Source organism: Ammodytes marinus, assembly GCF_949987685.1.
Source record: "Ammodytes marinus genome assembly, chromosome: 7".
Classification (NCBI taxonomy): domain Eukaryota; kingdom Metazoa; phylum Chordata; class Actinopteri; order Uranoscopiformes; family Ammodytidae; genus Ammodytes; species Ammodytes marinus.
Window position 1 is genome coordinate 7,225,141 of NC_137211.1, and position 17,248 is coordinate 7,242,388.

At 39.3% G+C, this 17,248-nt stretch overlaps 3 protein-coding genes across 3 annotated transcripts; 2 read left to right on the forward strand and 1 right to left on the reverse strand.

Annotated features, from left to right (window-relative positions):
* Nucleotides 1–296: 296 nt before the first annotated feature.
* pym1 (PYM homolog 1, exon junction complex associated factor) lies at nucleotides 297–2,532 on the forward strand. Its single transcript, XM_080030853.1, has 3 exons — nucleotides 297–579; nucleotides 1,188–1,281; nucleotides 1,482–2,532. The coding sequence occupies exons 1-3, from the start codon at nucleotides 549–551 to the stop codon at nucleotides 1,978–1,980; spliced, it is 624 nt and encodes a 207-aa protein (XP_079886979.1). The 5' UTR covers nucleotides 297–548; the 3' UTR covers nucleotides 1,981–2,532.
* Nucleotides 2,533–4,946: 2,414 nt separating this feature from the next.
* Nucleotides 4,947–8,603, forward strand: LOC307252847 (matrix metalloproteinase-19-like). Its single transcript, XM_080030666.1, has 9 exons — nucleotides 4,947–5,185; nucleotides 5,367–5,455; nucleotides 5,580–5,710; nucleotides 5,822–6,034; nucleotides 6,286–6,531; nucleotides 6,972–7,073; nucleotides 7,165–7,329; nucleotides 7,431–7,558; nucleotides 7,645–8,603. The coding sequence occupies exons 1-9, from the start codon at nucleotides 5,069–5,071 to the stop codon at nucleotides 7,882–7,884; spliced, it is 1,431 nt and encodes a 476-aa protein (XP_079886792.1). The 5' UTR covers nucleotides 4,947–5,068; the 3' UTR covers nucleotides 7,885–8,603.
* Nucleotides 8,604–9,201: 598 nt separating this feature from the next.
* LOC307252988 (transmembrane protein 198-like) lies at nucleotides 9,202–15,865 on the reverse strand. Its single transcript, XM_080030813.1, has 5 exons — nucleotides 15,729–15,865; nucleotides 13,788–14,100; nucleotides 10,825–11,400; nucleotides 10,475–10,605; nucleotides 9,202–9,849 (listed from the first exon to the last, which is right to left on the reverse strand). The coding sequence occupies exons 2-5, from the start codon at nucleotides 13,939–13,941 to the stop codon at nucleotides 9,703–9,705; spliced, it is 1,008 nt and encodes a 335-aa protein (XP_079886939.1). The 5' UTR covers nucleotides 13,942–14,100; nucleotides 15,729–15,865; the 3' UTR covers nucleotides 9,202–9,702.
* Between the last annotated feature and the right edge of the window lie 1,383 nt (nucleotides 15,866–17,248).

Here is a 17,248-nt window from a genome sequence, read left to right on the forward strand (position 1 = left end):
TGCCAATATTATCAAATTTATAATAAAACATATCATTTGTCCTCTTTTCTTGAGTATTTGACGAAACCTAAACACCATATTTTACAATAATAATGGGAAATCTTTAAATTATGTAAAGGTTTGTTTGTGTTTATGTCACATATTCAAAAAGCTCTTACATCAAGTGTTAGTTTAAAAAAAAGTAATTATTTACTATCTATGGTTAAAAGGCCAAAACCCGTTGACTGACCACAACCTGGCAACCCAACCATCCACGTCGTCATTTCCGAAGTGAGGAGAAAAAGGGTTCGCGCGGTTTGCCGCTTCGAGTCGCCCGTTCCTACGAACAGTCAAGCGCGCGGGGTTGCGTTGTATTTGGGCGTTTATAGACAACTCCCCGAGTTAACATCTTGGTCCGTGGATGCTGCCATGACAACTCTCAACTCTGGAGGGAAACACACGTCGAGAAAGTTGTAGCAGTTTCCATCCAGGACGGAGGAGGTAGCGGCGGGACAAACTGACGCGCTAGAGGAGCGTAGCGGTAGCAACCAGCAACACGTTCCACCAAAATGGCAACCCCGTATATGACAGATGACTCCGGTGAGGCTGCTGCATGCTACAGACCTTTGTCTAATTGAAACTAACAAGGCCCTTCCTTTTCCAGCTGAAGTATTGATTATCAATTATAATAATAATACGTTTATCGGCATTATTGATTCAGATGTTTTGAAGCTAGCTAGACAATGTTAGCCAGTGTTAGCCACTAGTTAGCTTTTAGCTGTTACACTTCCATTAGGTCTCCTTGTGGAAATAGTGCAAAATATACACACAAATACTGCAGCCAGGAAAATTCATTCTTCTTCTTCAATTAGGGGTTTTAATAAGCCACATCAGCGTTGCGTCTCTCTTACTACAACGACCTGCAAGCAGAAACTACACACATTAGCCAACCTTAGCTTTCAGTCCATCAATCAAACTTTATTTATAACACTGTCCATACGCAAAAAGGTAAAGGTTATGTTTAATTTTAACAAACCTCCATAGGAATCGAGTGAATTTTGGTTTGCTGTGTCCTGATAATAGCCAAGCCCAGGGTTGACTGGTTAAATGTTAGGTCTCCTGGCTGAAAAATGTGTGTTATGTTTTATTCATGCATATTTGTGTGTGTACTGGTACTCTCTCTAATGGTGTACCTTGTTGCTCCTTAGGGAAATACATCGCTTCCACCCAGAGGCCGGATGGGACCTGGAGGAAGCCGAGGAAGGTTAAGGATGGCTACACACCCCAGGAAGAAGTGCCAGTGTAAGTGAAGTCTGTCTTTCCCTACACGACATACTATGAATCACAATCTTGTTTTGACAGGACACTATAATAAAATCATTATATATTTGGATCAGATCATTCTCGGCTCTAATATGTTCATTGTGGAAAGTCTTTTGTTAATCTTCTCACTTCAGTCTCATGTCATATCTCACGTGTTTCTGTTTTGTGTCTGTTTTTAGATATGAAAACAAGTTTGTGAAGTTCTTCAAGGGCAAACCCGGCGACCTTCCGCCCGGGATGAGCGCGCCTGACGACTCTACCTCAAAGCAGCAGAAGATCCCGGGCTGTGACAGTGACACCGCCGGCCTGTCCAAGTCGGCCAAACGCAACATGAAACGCAAAGAGAAACGAAAACAGCAGCAGGGCCCGGATGGGGACGGCGACGAGGAATTGGATTCTGTGAGCGACGCCATTGAGAACGTGTCAATCTCGGAGGGCGGAAAGTCTTCAAACAAAACGCCAGAGCCGGTCTCTGTCCCTGTCTCGTCTCAAGATGATACCGCAGCTGAAAAGGCTAAAAAGATCAAAAACCTGAAGAAGAAGCTGCGACAAGTGGAGGATTTGAAGCAGAAAGTGGACTCTGGGGAAATAAAAGAGCCGACAAAGGATCAGTTGGAAAAGCTGGCGCGAGCTCTGGTCATACAAGATGAGTTGGACCAGCTAGAGCGAGAATCTTAAAGTGATAAAGGGATTGAAGGAGAAGAGCCCGCAGACTAAACATACAAACTACATACTGTAAGACAGGGAAGGGACCTTTGTAGCTTTGTGATCACATCTTACATCAAACATTACTTTGACCTATTTGATATTCATATAACGGACTAAAGGAGTGAACACACTCTTTCAAAGCAGAGAACGTCGCCGTCGCACATTTCCGGAACTGACCAGCCTGTTTTTTCTAGATTCAGATCTTTACGTAATATCATGGCTTTTGCTCATACATTTTTAAATACCTTTTTGAAGACATCATTGTGAATTGTTTTGTGCGTGTGCGTCCTTCTCCGTTTTGTACCATTTCATAGTATTACTCGACACATAAAATGGAAAAAAAAATATTTTCTGTTTAAGAGAGTATAGTTTGTCAGCCTGCCGCCTGTCTGCTCTAGGAGTTAACATTTTTGTCAATGTTTGGATGGACTCTAGAAGTCACACTAATGTTGGGGCACTGTCAATACAGTCATTACATTTATTAAAACTACATGCTGTGTAAAAGTTTGATCGCATTTTGCTTTTTAGTAGGGTGACCAACTCTGAGTTGCCTGAATTATGTTCGATGGCAGATTTGCATTTTAAAAAAAAACAATATGGTGTCATTGTGAATTTCAGAAAGTAGGGGTGTATCCCTTGGTGGTGATTTTCTACAATTTTCTTATTGTCAACAAAACTCATCAAAAGACCCAAACCCAATAATGAATACCTCGTAAGACAAGCATTGTCTGTGTAATGACTGAGCCCTTATCACAAATATGACCGTGAAAGTGTTCATTAAATGTTTTTAGAGATTAACATTTTCAGTAGAAGCAAGTAGACAATAAGAAGATTACAGAATAAACACAAGAAATATACTTTAATAACTTAATATCTTCTTGAGTCAAGCCTGTTGGGCACTACTTAAAGGGCACCCCCGACAAGTTAGACTTGCACTTTCCTAAATTTGGGCGGCTTGCAGAAGAAATATAAACAAAAAATGTAGAAACAGACCGTGCGTTCAAGTAATCTTTATAGTATGGCAGAAAAAGATTTATGATGTTCCAATGTGTGATGATTCAGTATGCAAAAAAAGTACTTGGATGTCCTTCCTCCTACATCCGGTCTCATTTTGCAGTGTGCAAACCAGCATTCTTTTTTGGCAGTTCGGACCTAAAATCCTCTGCGCAGTGGATGTTACCTCACATCGACTGAGCTGCCGAGAGAGTACAACCAGCGATGTGACGGATCAATAAACAAAAATGTCAAGTTCAAGACGAAATGTTATGATGAAAAAGAATGACACAATTGTAGCAAACTACTTTTTTTTAAAATAAAATAAGAATAAAAGTAATTTGCAACGCAGGGATACTGGTTTTTAGTACCTGGTATGAGTCAAGCCTTCAAAATACTGGATCACACATTTCTCCTAATAACATCATTTGTGTTGTTTTTTTCAACTCCTTCATAGATCCAAAAAAAACAATTGTACAGTTTTTTAAATAGTCTCTCTTAGAAGAGTACAGTTAACTAAACATGTGAGATCTGTCCCAATAAAACATTTATTTAATTACTTGATTTCAAAGCACAAACTACATGTACATATATTTTACTTGCCTTCAACGTGTACAGTTTTGTGCAGCTATAGTGTATAAGTAATCAACAAACTTCACAGTTTTTATACCGACCGTAAATGATAAAATGCTTGAACCGTCTGACATGAATTCAACTGTGATCTAAGAATGGGCCTGCTAATTACACTCTACAAACGTTATCTTCAAAGAGTTTTTATTTTGTTTGTTTTCTGAGATACTATGTCTGGAGCTGGCTCCCCACAACACACAGTGTATTTTAGTGTGATTTTAACCATGTCTCGTCTTTCCTCTGCATTGCATTGTGGAAGAAAATCAAGCATGTTTTAGTATACTATTTTTAGTAGACATCTTTTGAAAATGTTTTATAGTGTGAACACTACATACTGAAAATCCTATTGTCTGAAAGTGAGATACAGCTTAAAGATTTGATCCGCTCCAGCAACCAAGCAATAACAATAAGTGTATTGTTAGGTTTAAGATTGCAAATATGGAAGGGGTTGTGTTAATCCTGAGAAGCAGAACTAAGGGTACGAAAACCCTCTTTTAGTTTACAGATGATACAGATGAGAAATCAGTTACTGTCCTGTGTGTTGGCATTACAATCAAACTAGTGGTCAAATCTTTGGTCTCTTTCCAATCCTGGGTTTCCGATTTGTGACCTTTACTGCTGCCAAAAGGAGGCGTTCTCCATCTTCATTCAGAAGACGATTTGTAGCGATGGTCACATGGGGGCGTCATTGTGTTGTTTTCCCCTTGAATGGGCTCCTACGTTGTGTCAAAAATAATGAGCTGTTGTCTGACGGAAGAAGTGCGGTTAGTTGTTTTCTTCATAGAGCTTTTACCACAGAGAGAAAGAATGTTGTACGTTGAATATTGCTTCACAAACATAAATCAGGAATGAGCAACACCAAAAGTATGTCTGGATGCGTCTGTCTCACAGTTGTCTGGAAAACAATTTACCAAAGCCCTCAAAATAAAAATACTGAAAATGTTTTTTCTCACCAGAATCATGACATGACTAGTCATAAGTAACCACCTTTATTAGATGGTGGGCAGATCATCTCCTTTTTAAACAGCAAAAAGGGACTTTATTTGCTTCTTTTGACGTTAACACAATTACTCAACACACAGAGTTATTCTTAAACACTTAAAGACAACTGGCTTTAAATGATGGCATAAGAAGGCGTAATTGATCTGTTAGCGTCTGAAACACATTTGGTTTCTTGTCGTTCCACACATCACATTCCTCTTAAAAGTTTATTATGTGGCTTTGAGGCAGGTCCTGAACAGACACTGACTGGATGGTATAAAAACTGAATCCCTGAATACTTGAGCCCTTACACAACAGGACTGATACACAAAGGATGGATGTCAATAGATGTGCTGCAGTCTTCAGGGATGCTTAGAAAGATCCAGGACTTGTTTATTATCAGTTGAACAAGTCATCTTGGATCGCGTGGGGAACGTTTTTTAGTTTCCTACAGATGGAGAAAAACCCAAACTGTAAAATGGAATACAGACTGGAGTTTATGGCTTTCCTTGTTTTTCTCACTACAGCTTCTTCTGTTGGTCTGAGCAGAGAAGAATTTACAGAAGCAGCGGTAAGAAAATGAGGAAAAGTGGTCCTTATTTGCAGAAAGTTCTTCCTGTGAAACGCTGGTCAATTCTCGAATATTTATTTTTAAAGTTGCTGTTTTTTTAGGCTGGCTCAACTCGATTAAAACGATCTTGGAAGGATTTTGGCTACACCACAAATACAAATAGTACTCTCTCTGTCTTTAGATGTATTTAAGGAAGTATGGTTATCTGCACATCCCACTGGACAGCAAAGGCCCAAAACACCCACCGGAAGAGGTAGCAGAAGCCCTAAGGTGACCATATTTCATCTATTCTAACCATTTGTACAGGTAGCTTAACATGATTTTACCTTTACTCCAGGTTTGGTTGTTTATTTGAGTCTACAAATGTCACAGCGTTGTGTCTGTTCTTTGTCAGAATCTTTCAGAAAGTAACAAACCTGCAAATATCAGGGAAACTGGATTCAGCCACTCTGACGATGATGGACAAACCTCGCTGTGGTCTAGAAGATTCTTTCAATAACAAACTTCTCAGATATCGAGTCATGGGTGAGTAACTGCATTTATATGACATATTATGCCTGTTAATGCAGCAACGCTCGATAAATATATGCAAGGATACCTTACGAAATGTTGCCAAAATGTTTGCTACTTGCACAGGTTACTGGAGAAAGAAGATGCTGACCTACCGCATCTATAATTACACCCCTGACTTGGGCCAGGGAAAGACCCGCTTGGCCATCCAGAGTGCCTTCAAGTACTGGAGCAACGTGTCACCTTTAAGGTTCAAGGAGTTGCAGTCAGGAAGAGCAGACATTAAACTCTCCTTTCACAGGAAAGACAAGACGTGTCCGGTGCCGTTTGACGGGCGAGGTAGGAGGAATAAAAATGTGTGTTGTTGATTAAAAACAAACTGGTATTTTTTTGTCTTTGATGTATATTTGTTTTGCTGGTATGTTAATGGTTAGAAGAATTTCTTCAATTAACAAAAAAAAAAAAAAAAAAAAAGGATGACTGAATGAAAATATTAAAAGTTGTGTGATGAATTGTCAAACCTTCGCAATGAGCTGAAACTTGAAAAAATGTCAATGGAGTGTTGTGGAGACTTATTGCTTGAACTTTAGGTCATGTCTTGGCCCACGCTGATGCCCCGGAGTCAGGCATTGTGCATTTTGATGAAGATGAAGTTTGGACAGAAGGGAAGAACCAAGGCTCCAACCTGAGGATTGTTGCAGCCCACGAGATCGGCCACGCACTGGGCCTGGGCCACTCACAGTACAACAATGCACTGATGGGACCTGTGTACAGCGGATACCGCTCCGACTTCAAGCTTCATACGGATGACATACAAGGGATCCAGGCTTTATATGGTAATATCACAGTATCACAATATCAGGGTGTGTGTGTGAACTTTAAGGTCACATATTATGCTTGAATTTTTTTAATTCAAAATTATAATTTATGTTTCTTCTAATGTCCAAAAAAAGAACCTTTATATTTCTCACAGTGCAATTGCAGAATCTCCCCTTTTTAACTTCTGTCTAAAACGCTCTGTTTTAGAGCCTGTCTTTTTAAGCCGCACCTTCCAAACAGCCCAGCCCAAGGTTGGTAATGAGGGGGCGTGGCTTCTCCCCTTATGACAGCATATGGGAGAGAATCGGACTAGGGTTTTTGAAAACACCAAACTTTTGGAGTCTCTAGTCACACAGGGGACTAAAATAAATATTGAAAAAACATGAATTTGCATTTTGTATAATAAGTTACCTTTACTGCACAATTAATGCATCATGTATTGTTGTCTCTTTTACAGGAAAGCCTGAGAAAACTCCTCCATTCAGAACTCCAAGTCAGACTGTGCCTCGTGGGTTTGTTCCAGATCCTTGCAAGGCCACTATGGATGCAGTTATGTTGGGTAAAGAAAGTTATATATACTAGATACAGTAAATTCCCTCGTATCTACCTATAGCTACTGTATGTCTTCTTCTGCATTGTGTCCCCTGTAGGTCCTTTGCATAAGACGTATGTTTTCAGTGGTCAGTATGTGTGGACATTGTCCAGCTCTGGCTACAACAGTCCTGTCCGGATATCTGCGCTGTGGAAGGAGCTGCCAGGGAGCCTCAACGCAGCTGTTCACTCTCAGCGGACCGGCAAGTCCTACTTTCTGAAAGGTGGGTTCAAGTTTATTGTAGATTGAGAAATTCTCACAGGATCTCATTATATTAAAATTTTGAAATTATACCTTTTCTTCTCTGCACATGTCCTTTCACAGGAGACAAAGTTTGGAGGTACAGTGGGTTCAAACTTGACCAAGGCTTTCCCAGACGCCTGGCCAACATCCCTGCTAATATTGACTCTGCCTTGTATTTGAATGAGAACAAAAAACTTATCTTCATCAAAGTAAGTGCAAAAGAACATCTTTGCTTCTATTGATTTGAATACATTGTACATTAAACATCTCTTTAATAATTTCCTTGTTCTTATAGGGCTCTGGATATTGGCAATGGGATGAATTTAGCTCGACACACTCCAGTTCATATCCCAAACCGATTGGAAAACTCTTCCATGGGTTACCCAGCAACACTGACGCTGCATTGACATGGACAAACGGTCACATATACGTGTTTAAAGGCACAAAGTACTGGCGTGTGAAGCAGAACCAGCGAGCTGTGGAGAAGGACAAACCTTTGAGCATCGCCTCAAACTGGATGCAGTGTGACGACTGAGCCACCAGAGGCCACTCAACACAAACCTTCTCCTGCACTATTGTATCAGGACGTAAAGAGAAAAATATGTTTATTTATTCAGATATAAATAACATCATATTCAAATACTGTATAAATCCATTGCGTGATGAGCTTTGATGTTTACTTTTTTGTGGCAATAAGATATTATTTTAATGTATTATTATGATCCACTGATATGGCATCTACAGTATGTAATATCCTTGACATTTTCTGAAAGTTCCTGAAAGGGCATTCTCTTGGACCTTTGTCATTATTATCAGTCAAACATTATCGGGTATTTCAGTGTTTTTTATGCCTTTATAGGATTTTATTTCTGGTGCACATTAGAGCACGTACATGGAGCACGTATCTCTCTTTCATCATGTATCATCTAATGGGAATATCTGGATACAAGTTGTTTTTTCTGCTTCCATTGCGAGTCTGTTCCTTTCCCTGCATATCATTTCCGCCCCACACTTACTTATCATATCTTACTCACCTAGTATGAATTGATAACTGTCAGATGTTTCACTAATAGAATAATTGTAATAGGATGTGTAAAGTGCTATTTTAATGAATATTTATTATGTCTATATAAATTATGTAAGATGTTTATATAATTGTTATATTTTTAATGTGCCATAACATCCAGCGAAATCAGGCACCTGGGCTTTTTGATGACTGATTTACATTTATTTTCAAATAAACTCTTGAATAAAATTAATGTAATAAAAATTAGTTCATGGACTTCTGTTCAACTTTGACAGAGAGTGTTGCAATCTGGATTTTTCACCACTAGGTGACGCCTAGTACACTTTTATTACACACAGCACCTTTAAATGATCTTTGCTCCTTTAAAGGGAGACTGTAACTTTTTCTCTTAAAGATATTTTTTGGGCATTTTTATGCTTTGAGACAGAGGTGAAATGGGGCAGAGAGGGGAGTGACATGCAGAGAACGACCGTGGGCGGGAATCGAACCCGGGTCTGCTGCTGGGCCCGGCCCGGGGGGGGGGACACCCTACCAACTGAGCTAAGGGCGCCCCGGAGACTGTAACTTTTGAATGATGTAGTAACACATTATTCCTTTTATAAATGAAAAGTTGAGTCATACATATTAAAATACACCATTGATCAGTTCAGTTCACCCTACAAAATGGCTGCTACTGTTGTGTGTGGTCTGGTGCGAACTGTGGCTTATCATGGCTAATGTCAATACACTGCTGATAAGTTGTTCTGTGCAACTGCCATTACAGGTTCAGTTGAATGACTTTATGACTTTTCTCCATTGTCCATATGTCAATTTCTGGCTATAGTGACTTATTTTTTTCTCTTCTACATACTCTGGCTTTAAAGTTCCTTCACATAAGACAATACTTCAAAAACTCTACTGTCCTGTTCCCTGTTGATTGGTTGTCAATTTTTCTGATGCATATCTTTAATTCACAATGTTGGTTTGCATTTATTATTAATAACCATAATACTTGCGGATACTTCAAATATTGCAGATTAAATCAAAATCCAAACAAACTATTGTAGACATACATAATATTTGGAGAAAAAAATTATTATTATGCACAAAGTGAAACAAAAAGTGAGATAAACCTTTCAAAGGATGTGACAATCACAAGCATTATTTTGTATCGTCATCATTCAGGGGATGATCTCCAAGCTTCTCAAATCACTGTATTTGTGAAGTTCACGATTGTCTGACGAATACAGTCAAAGTGGATCGGCTCCGGCAGTCAAAATGGTTGATTAGTTCCGGTGGATTCGATAGGAATGTTTCTAGGCAGATATGGTATGCTCTGTTTCCCCTTCAGACTGCAAAGACCGGAGAGGCGGTCAGAGGCACCATGGAGCCCGTCTCAAAGTCAAAGTCGATTGTTGTGTGTGTGTTGGTGCTGATGCTGCTGATGGAGGAGCACGTTCCCATCTGGCGCTCCTTAAGGCTCTGGATATAACTCTGAAAGGCAAACAGGAGAACGTCAGACTGTTATTGCACACAGCATCCACTGTCATTATACATTGGTGACAAAACTCACATGATGAAGCTATTTGTCATGTGATCAGAGGCAATTACTGACAGCACTGGAATGTAGCGACATTTACACAGACATTGTCTAAAGTACATGTTTTGCATCTTTTTACTCTTTACATTTGTTTGATCTTAAGTTAATTTGCTGATTAAATGTTATACCCTTGATTTGATTTTGAATTCACATGTTGCTGATCAACTGAATAATTACACGTTCCTTTACGATTCCAGAAAATTCTCCTGTTTGATAAACAATTAAAAAAAAACTTCTTGGTTCATCAGGAAAAATGAGACTGTTTCATAAACATTTAGAATAGGAGGTTGAAGTAAAGGTTTTGCTTGACAGACTTCTACTTGCAGTGGAGTATTTTCACAGTTTAGTATTAGGGCTTTAACTGTTAGTGAATGATCTGATTCTAAATGTTTCTTTCACTGCCAAAATAATAAAAACTTTAAAACACTGAAAGACATTTTTTGTCAGGGCTAGACTTCGCCTTTCTCTGAAAAGCTGAATGAAAAAAGCTGATGCTGCACTTTAATATCATCCACTGACCGGTGCCAGGACGTCCCCAGCGTAACGCTTCAGCGGTGGAGGGCCACGCCGACGGTGCGTTCGAGGTCTTCCTCTTGATTGTTGTTGATGTTTGTGCTTCTTGACTTGTTTCTTATTTTTTTTGTGTACAGCTGGGAAAGGAGAGGAAAGTAAATGATATAGTATGTAACATCACAGCAGAAGGTTTTGAGCATATTAAACATTCATAGCATGAGTTTAAAGGTGGAGTTAAGGATTCTGGAGAATGCTTGTTGACAAAATCACTTTTATTATTATGTCAATAAGCATTCTCCAGAATTGCTGACTCTACCTTTAACTGCATCAGTGAGTGTAGATTGATTTGAACTCACTTTCTTTGTGTGCTACTCCTTTAGCAGTAAACCTCCATTGGACCAAAACACCTATCAGAGTCATGAAGGGCCATATCCCAGCGATCACCCAGTTGAACCAGCAGAGTGGGCGCGGGTCGACTTCACAGAGCATATTGTACACCAGCTCTGGCAGCACAAACCTCCCCACAAAGTAATCCACACACAGCACCACCGCGGCTGCTCCAAACACAGATGTGTATATGATGGTGAACAGTTTCTGCCACTGAAGCGTGAAGACGGCAGTGACAATGCTGGCAGCCATTACGGCACTAAGCGGGGCCCACAATGGAGTCAGGCTGTAAAACTGTCCAACGACCACCAGCATGGCGATGGGTAGCAGTGCCCCCAACTGCATGCCGCTGAGTAGCAGACCCATAGTAGACACTAACATGGTCATGAGCCCACACAGCACCCCTACGCCCAGCCCGATCCCTGCCTTTGTCTCTGTCCCGAGCTGGCCGTCCAACACCGGCTCTTTGTGGTACAACAGGAGAACAGCCGCAGATCCAAACATAAAGCCAGAGAAGAACATCACCATCTTGAAGCAGCGGTATCCTGGAAAATTGGAATAAAAACAAGGTTATTAAGTCGCAAATTGCCACCACTAAAGCAAATATCATCAAGTGTGCAGAAGACTTGCTTGCTTTATTTGATCCTATCTTGATTGTTATCATCAATGTGTTTTTTCTCTTTATTTTATCTTGTTGTTTTATTGTATTCGCTTCTTTTATCAAGTGTGTTTTATTTTCCATATTCCATATGTTTTCCTTTTTTGTGGCTTTCCATCCCTGTTTTTATGTTCAATCCATTTCTATTTCAATGCAAAACACACTTGTAATGCATGTATATTTTTATATTGTAAAGCACTTTGAGCTGCATTTCTTGTATAAAAGGTGGTATACAAACTATTACTATTATTATTAAGAGTGCCATCCACTTAGCCAAGTGCAGGCTACATTGATTCGACTAAAAGTTTCAATGTGGGACAAAAGACTGACTTGCTTTTCAAGTTGCAAAAAAACAAATTGCTTTCAAATTGCAAAAAACTGTCCTTACATACAAAATGCAAAACACAATCACACACTTTTTCATACTTGCCAGTGAAAAGAAAGAAAAATACAAATGAACAAAGTTTCTTTACTTTTGAGGAAATGTTGCACTGTATGAATATGTGATTTGTGGTTGATAAAAAACAGTCAAAAACAATAAGAATCATCATTTGTCTTGACTGAATGTCACATAATCTATATCCGCTGTTCAGTTCTACAGCATATTCAACAAACACAATATTTTCAAAGGGCATTGTTACACTGTACATTTTTCTGTCATTGCTTTTTGTAGTTTTGAGGAACTAGGACAGACATAAGTATAACAGTATTGTGATATATATGAGATTTTGAGGCCAAATCATTTTGTGACTCAGATGCCAAAGGGGGAAAGTATGAATTACTAAAAATGTGCAAGCTTGTCGCACAGATTCTAAATGTTCTCACAGGCCTTCATGCAAATGGTCAAACACTGACTTAAAGTATGTTTCACTGGTTTATTAACCTAGCGGCTTGGATGACCCTGCGGAAGTGGATGAGTCACACATTGCTGAAATACAAGTGGATTTGCTCCAGTATCCATGAACATGACCAGCTCCAACATCTGTCATTAACATGTGTAATTGAATGTGAGTAGTATCAGCCCTCAGAGGCGAGCTCACTGTCTCTCTCTGTCCACATCTTCTTGGCCACACCAGCAAATTACATAAGAAAAAACTGTCTGGGCCTGAAGCACTGAAAATGTTTTTCTTCTAATTATTAATGAGCTACAAGTCGATGTAAAAGCACTGGGGAGACACTCTTTGGCAGCATGTGTGTTTGCACAGTGTCACGTGTTCTGGGTTGCAGGTCCATAGTTTGTGTTTGTTGGATTTGTATCCACATGTTCATGGTGAAAATAGAGACAGAAATTAGGCTGCGCTGAATTCTATTTAGAAATCTCCCTCTCACACATATATATGTGTATCTTATATAAATAGAATATCATGGAAAAGTACATTTCTTCCCACAAGTTTAATTCATAATGTGAAACTACATTCTACATTCATTACGCATAATGTGAAGTATTTCAAGCCTTTTTTTGTGTACATTTTCAAGGATACGGCTAATGTCTATGCTTACAGCTCATGTTTTGAATTAAATAACGTAAAAAAAAAACTTTTATGCGATATTCTAATTTAGATGGACCTGTATACTCATCATACAACTCCAGAAGTTCCTTATAAAAGTATATCAGCATCAGAAGTCACATGAACTGCTGTTACAGTGAAACAAAGGGAGTCGTCCGATAAGTGCAACAGGTGGCACTTCATTTACGCTGCTGCCTCGATCAAATTCAGACATTGAGCTTCCCATCTGCCTCCTATAGCTCAGTGCTTATCCATCCTAAAATACGTGGCAGCTTCCAGACACCTGCCACTGGGTCAAGGCCATCAGGTGAGCTAATGAAACATTTAGGCTATGAAAACCCTGACAGCAGGGACTTTAAGCTGTCCTACCTCACCTCTATCAGTGTGCAAATTCTCATTTAAAGGTACACTGTGTATTTTGGCAATATCTAGTGGTGAGGGGGTACTTTTTCTTCATCTTTCAACAGGTGCATTTCCAGCGGATACCTATATACAAAAAACGGTAAGGCCTTTAAGTTTGTCCATTCTGCGCTATACAAAAATGCCAGTACAAATAGCGGCGCACTTCACTCATGTAGATATTAAACGCTCATTCTGAGGTAATTTTTATTATTTTAATTTTTTTCAAGTGATTATACAATAATTAAGACAGACTTATAAATATAATATTCCATTTCTACCAAGTCTGTTCTAAAAAAGACCAATTCCCTTTACACATTTCACCTTTAATTTCAGTTCCGGTGGAATTACCTTTTGTAAAACTTACCGAAAAAGCAGTAGATGAGGCCAAGTATACAGCAAACGGAGCAGACGATAGATGGGAAGACCTCATGCTTGATATTAATCTCCAGCGTACATATGTCCGCCTGGGCTAAGCCAGCACCGGGCTCCTCAGTAAAACAGAGTGACGTGACTGCCATCTTGGAGGATTATAACTTCTATTGTTGTGTGTCTGCTGGTGGTCTGGATGTGAAACCAGCTCTGTTCATTGAAGGGAGGAAGTGTCCTACATGTGGTGTCCAGGGAAAGAGGAAGCTCCTGGATGAAGAACTCGTACTAAACGGCTTCCTGTTGGGCACCTGCAAAAGAAGGAAGAGTTTTCAGCTTCCATGCCAACATAAAGTCAGCTATAGTTTGTTTCCTAAAGGCTGCTAACTTGAGAGTTATCATGTCCATTATGAACATCCCGTTATGAACAAGTAACCCTTCTAAAATAAATAAAGTTAAAGCTTTATTGCGTAACTTTTTCATACGAATGAATGTCGGTTACATTCAAGCCAATGGCAAAAGAGTTGACACAAATTTGAATAAGCCTATCAGATCCACAAAACTCTCTGTATTTCTCAGTATTGCAGCATTTACAAACTGGTGTCGCCCCCCGACACTGGCGCAGGATCTCAAGAAGCACCTACGAAATGTTTAGGTTGTTGATTTTACTGCTGAGAAAAAAAAACTGGACGTACAGCAGAGGGAATAAAATCCATACATGATTACCGTAGGCTTACCCCATGTAGATGTGCCAAAGGTGTTGTTGTTATTACTCATGGGGGCAACAGAAGTTACACACTTTAGCTTTAATTCAATTTGAGACCCCATTATGCTTCCAGATGTTGTTATTTGGTGTGGAGTGGTTTTATGGGCGGATATGGCTCTTTCCCACGTGCAGGAAGCAGAAAAGGAAGCTTGCGGATCCCCTGTGAATTTAACGTCTCTCTTTCCTGGTTTCTTTTGTTCGAGCACAGGATACAGACGAGGAAACGACCTGGTGGCTCAGGGCCACCGTCATACAACGCGTATTGTTCTGAGCATGTGGTAAGGTGCTCTATTCACTGGACTATATAACAAAAACAAACAGCTCAAGAATAACACAAGATATTCTTATACAAAATGAAGAAAATAAGCGGTGGAAGACGTACACAGAGATTTTTCTTAAGTAAAAGTAGCACTACAACAGAATGGAAATCTTTTATAAGGAAATATTTAAGAAAAAGTACATAAGTTACCATGAGAATAAAAATAAACTAAAAGTACTCTCCATGGATAATGGCCCACATCAGACTAATCTATATTATAAAATAAGTTAATTATTCTAGTCACTTTACAGTTACAGCTTGTAAAGGTGAATGTCATTTTAACAACTTTTGTTTCTTATCTTAAAATGCTTTTATACCACCGGTAAGTTAACAGCTTTGCATTACATATAAACTGAATTAAGTACATGTAAATTGTGTATTTTCTTAACTCAAGGAATTGTTTACTCACTCCTGTTCATAGTACAGCTGACAGGCTACAGTGGTTCAGTGAAGACCTGTTAAGCTGATCAGGCAGATCCCGTGCTCAGCAAATGGACTTAGAGGAGCTTTGGCAGGTGAGTGATCCTCTTGGTCATGTTTTTGTGTGAAGGTGAGTGTTGGTAACTTTCACTTTTTAGCATGTCCTGGTCCTTACTAAATAAAATACGAATTATAGGCCGCTGAAATTATGTCTCTTTTATTGGTTTGATATGTTTATGTGAAATTCCACTTAAGAATTTGTTATTTTGTTCTGAAATAACTGATACATATCATCATCTACAAGTTCAAAGATTTTTCTGACTAAATATACATACACATAACACTTTTATAAATCTTTGAACACATTGATAAAACAGTGATACATCTCTGACAAGTGAAAGCACAAAATTAAGGATAATATTTCCGTGCCCTACCTGGAATGAAGCATATCTTCAGCGAATGTGAGTTTTAGCAGAGAAAACAAAAGTATCTTCAGCTGAAGTTTGTCATGTTTCCCAAGAGGAAAACTTGTTGTCAGGAGTTTACCAGGAGTGTGTGAGTGTGACTGTGTGGTTTCCCTGTGTGAGGCTCTGAGACAGACCTGTGCTCATGTGAACAGCTGACGCCCGAGAGAGAGAGAGAGAGAGAGAGAGAGAGAGAGAGAGAGAGAGAGAGACCATCTGCTGCCAAGTCCAAGGCCGAGCCAGCTGTGATCCCACTAACTCTCACTACCCAGGATCCAACTGTGGCCTGACTCACCTCGGAGCTTTGTTTCACCCAATGTGGCACCTTTGATTTAGTGTGCCAGCAGTGCAAATTATTATGGCATCACTTCTTGTTCTTCACCATACTTATTATTTTATTTTTTTAAATATATTTTTTGGCATTTTTATGCTTTTATTGATAGTGTAGAGATAGAGTTGAAATGGGGCAGAGAGGGGAGTGACATGCAGAGAACGACCGCGGGCTGGAATCGAACCCGTTTATTATTATAAAGTTTATTATTTTCATTGCTACGGTGGCCCTGAAGGACAAAATACATCACCATTACAGGGAACAAAACATTTCAAATAACATAAAACATTTCACATAATACGGCAATGATTCGTTATAGGAAATGTTGTGTTTTCTGAAATATTTTTGTGCATTGCAAAAGTTCTCATGTTTTCTGAAATGTTAAGTGTTGTGAACTTGTGTTTTGTTTTGACCCTCAGGGCCACCATATATTCTGCATAAAAGTTTATAGAATGAGGGAGGTGCTTGTGGTGTACTGTAGTGGTGAGAGTGCCTACCCTAGAGGCGCAGTCCTCAGAAGCAGGTTCAAATCCAGCCAGTGGTCGTTTTTTTGCATGTCATTCCCCCTCTCTGCCCCATTTCACTTCTGTCTCTTCAAACTGTCTCATAAAAAGCTTAAAAATTTCATTTTATTTGCTAGTTGAAGTTAAAGTCATCTCAAGGTAAAAGGATATTGCTGTGGACTCAACAATAATAGTTACCCATTTTCCTATGTTCCTATAGTGCAATCACTAAATCAGAGCTAAACCTTGAAAGCATTTTCCTGTAGCACTAGAGCACTTTGTCTATCATTTCTAAAATTCCAATGGACTCTTTAATGAACAGTCACATTTTATTTCATTGGTTGTATTCAGTGAAGTTGTTATGCTCTGTCTTATGCCCTTTTATATGTTGTGTTTTTACCACTGCTGTGATTTAAAATTCCCTTGAGGAACAATAAAGGTCTGAACTGAATTAACTGAACTAACCCCATCCTAATCCCTCATAAAAAAAAAATCTTCTGGGATTTTTACTTCAGAATATCAAATATTATTGTATAAACTTTTCTAGGAAACATCCTTCTTGCCAAAGGTGGGGAGGGGTGGGGGGGGGGGGGGGAATTGGAAAACCAATGGGTGCAAAAACTGTTGCTCAATAACCAGTCCAGTTTTTAAATCTA

Bases quoted from the DNA above. Each gene is read 5' to 3' on its own strand.
- LOC307252847 (XM_080030666.1), top strand. From the start codon at position 5,069: ATGGAGAAAAACCCAAACTGTAAAATGGAATACAGACTGGAGTTTATG. The intron at 7,330-7,430 runs GTGGGTTCAAGT...GTCCTTTCACAG, and splicing joins CAAGTCCTACTTTCTGAAAG to GAGACAAAGTTTGGAGGTAC. The intron at 7,559-7,644 runs GTAAGTGCAAAA...TTGTTCTTATAG, and splicing joins AAAAACTTATCTTCATCAAA to GGCTCTGGATATTGGCAATG.
- pym1 (XM_080030853.1), top strand. From the start codon at position 549: ATGGCAACCCCGTATATGACAGATGACTCCG. The intron at 580-1,187 runs GTGAGGCTGCTG...GTTGCTCCTTAG, and splicing joins GTATATGACAGATGACTCCG to GGAAATACATCGCTTCCACC. The intron at 1,282-1,481 runs GTAAGTGAAGTC...GTCTGTTTTTAG, and splicing joins CCCCAGGAAGAAGTGCCAGT to ATATGAAAACAAGTTTGTGA.
- LOC307252988 (XM_080030813.1), bottom strand. From the start codon at position 13,941: ATGGCAGTCACGTCACTCTGTTTTACTGAGGAGCCCGGTGCTGGCTTA. The intron at 11,401-13,787 runs GTAAGTTTTACA...CCAATTTTCCAG, and splicing joins CCTCATCTACTGCTTTTTCG to GATACCGCTGCTTCAAGATG. The intron at 9,850-10,474 runs GTCAGTGGATGA...TTTGCCTTTCAG, and splicing joins CTGGGGACGTCCTGGCACCG to AGTTATATCCAGAGCCTTAA.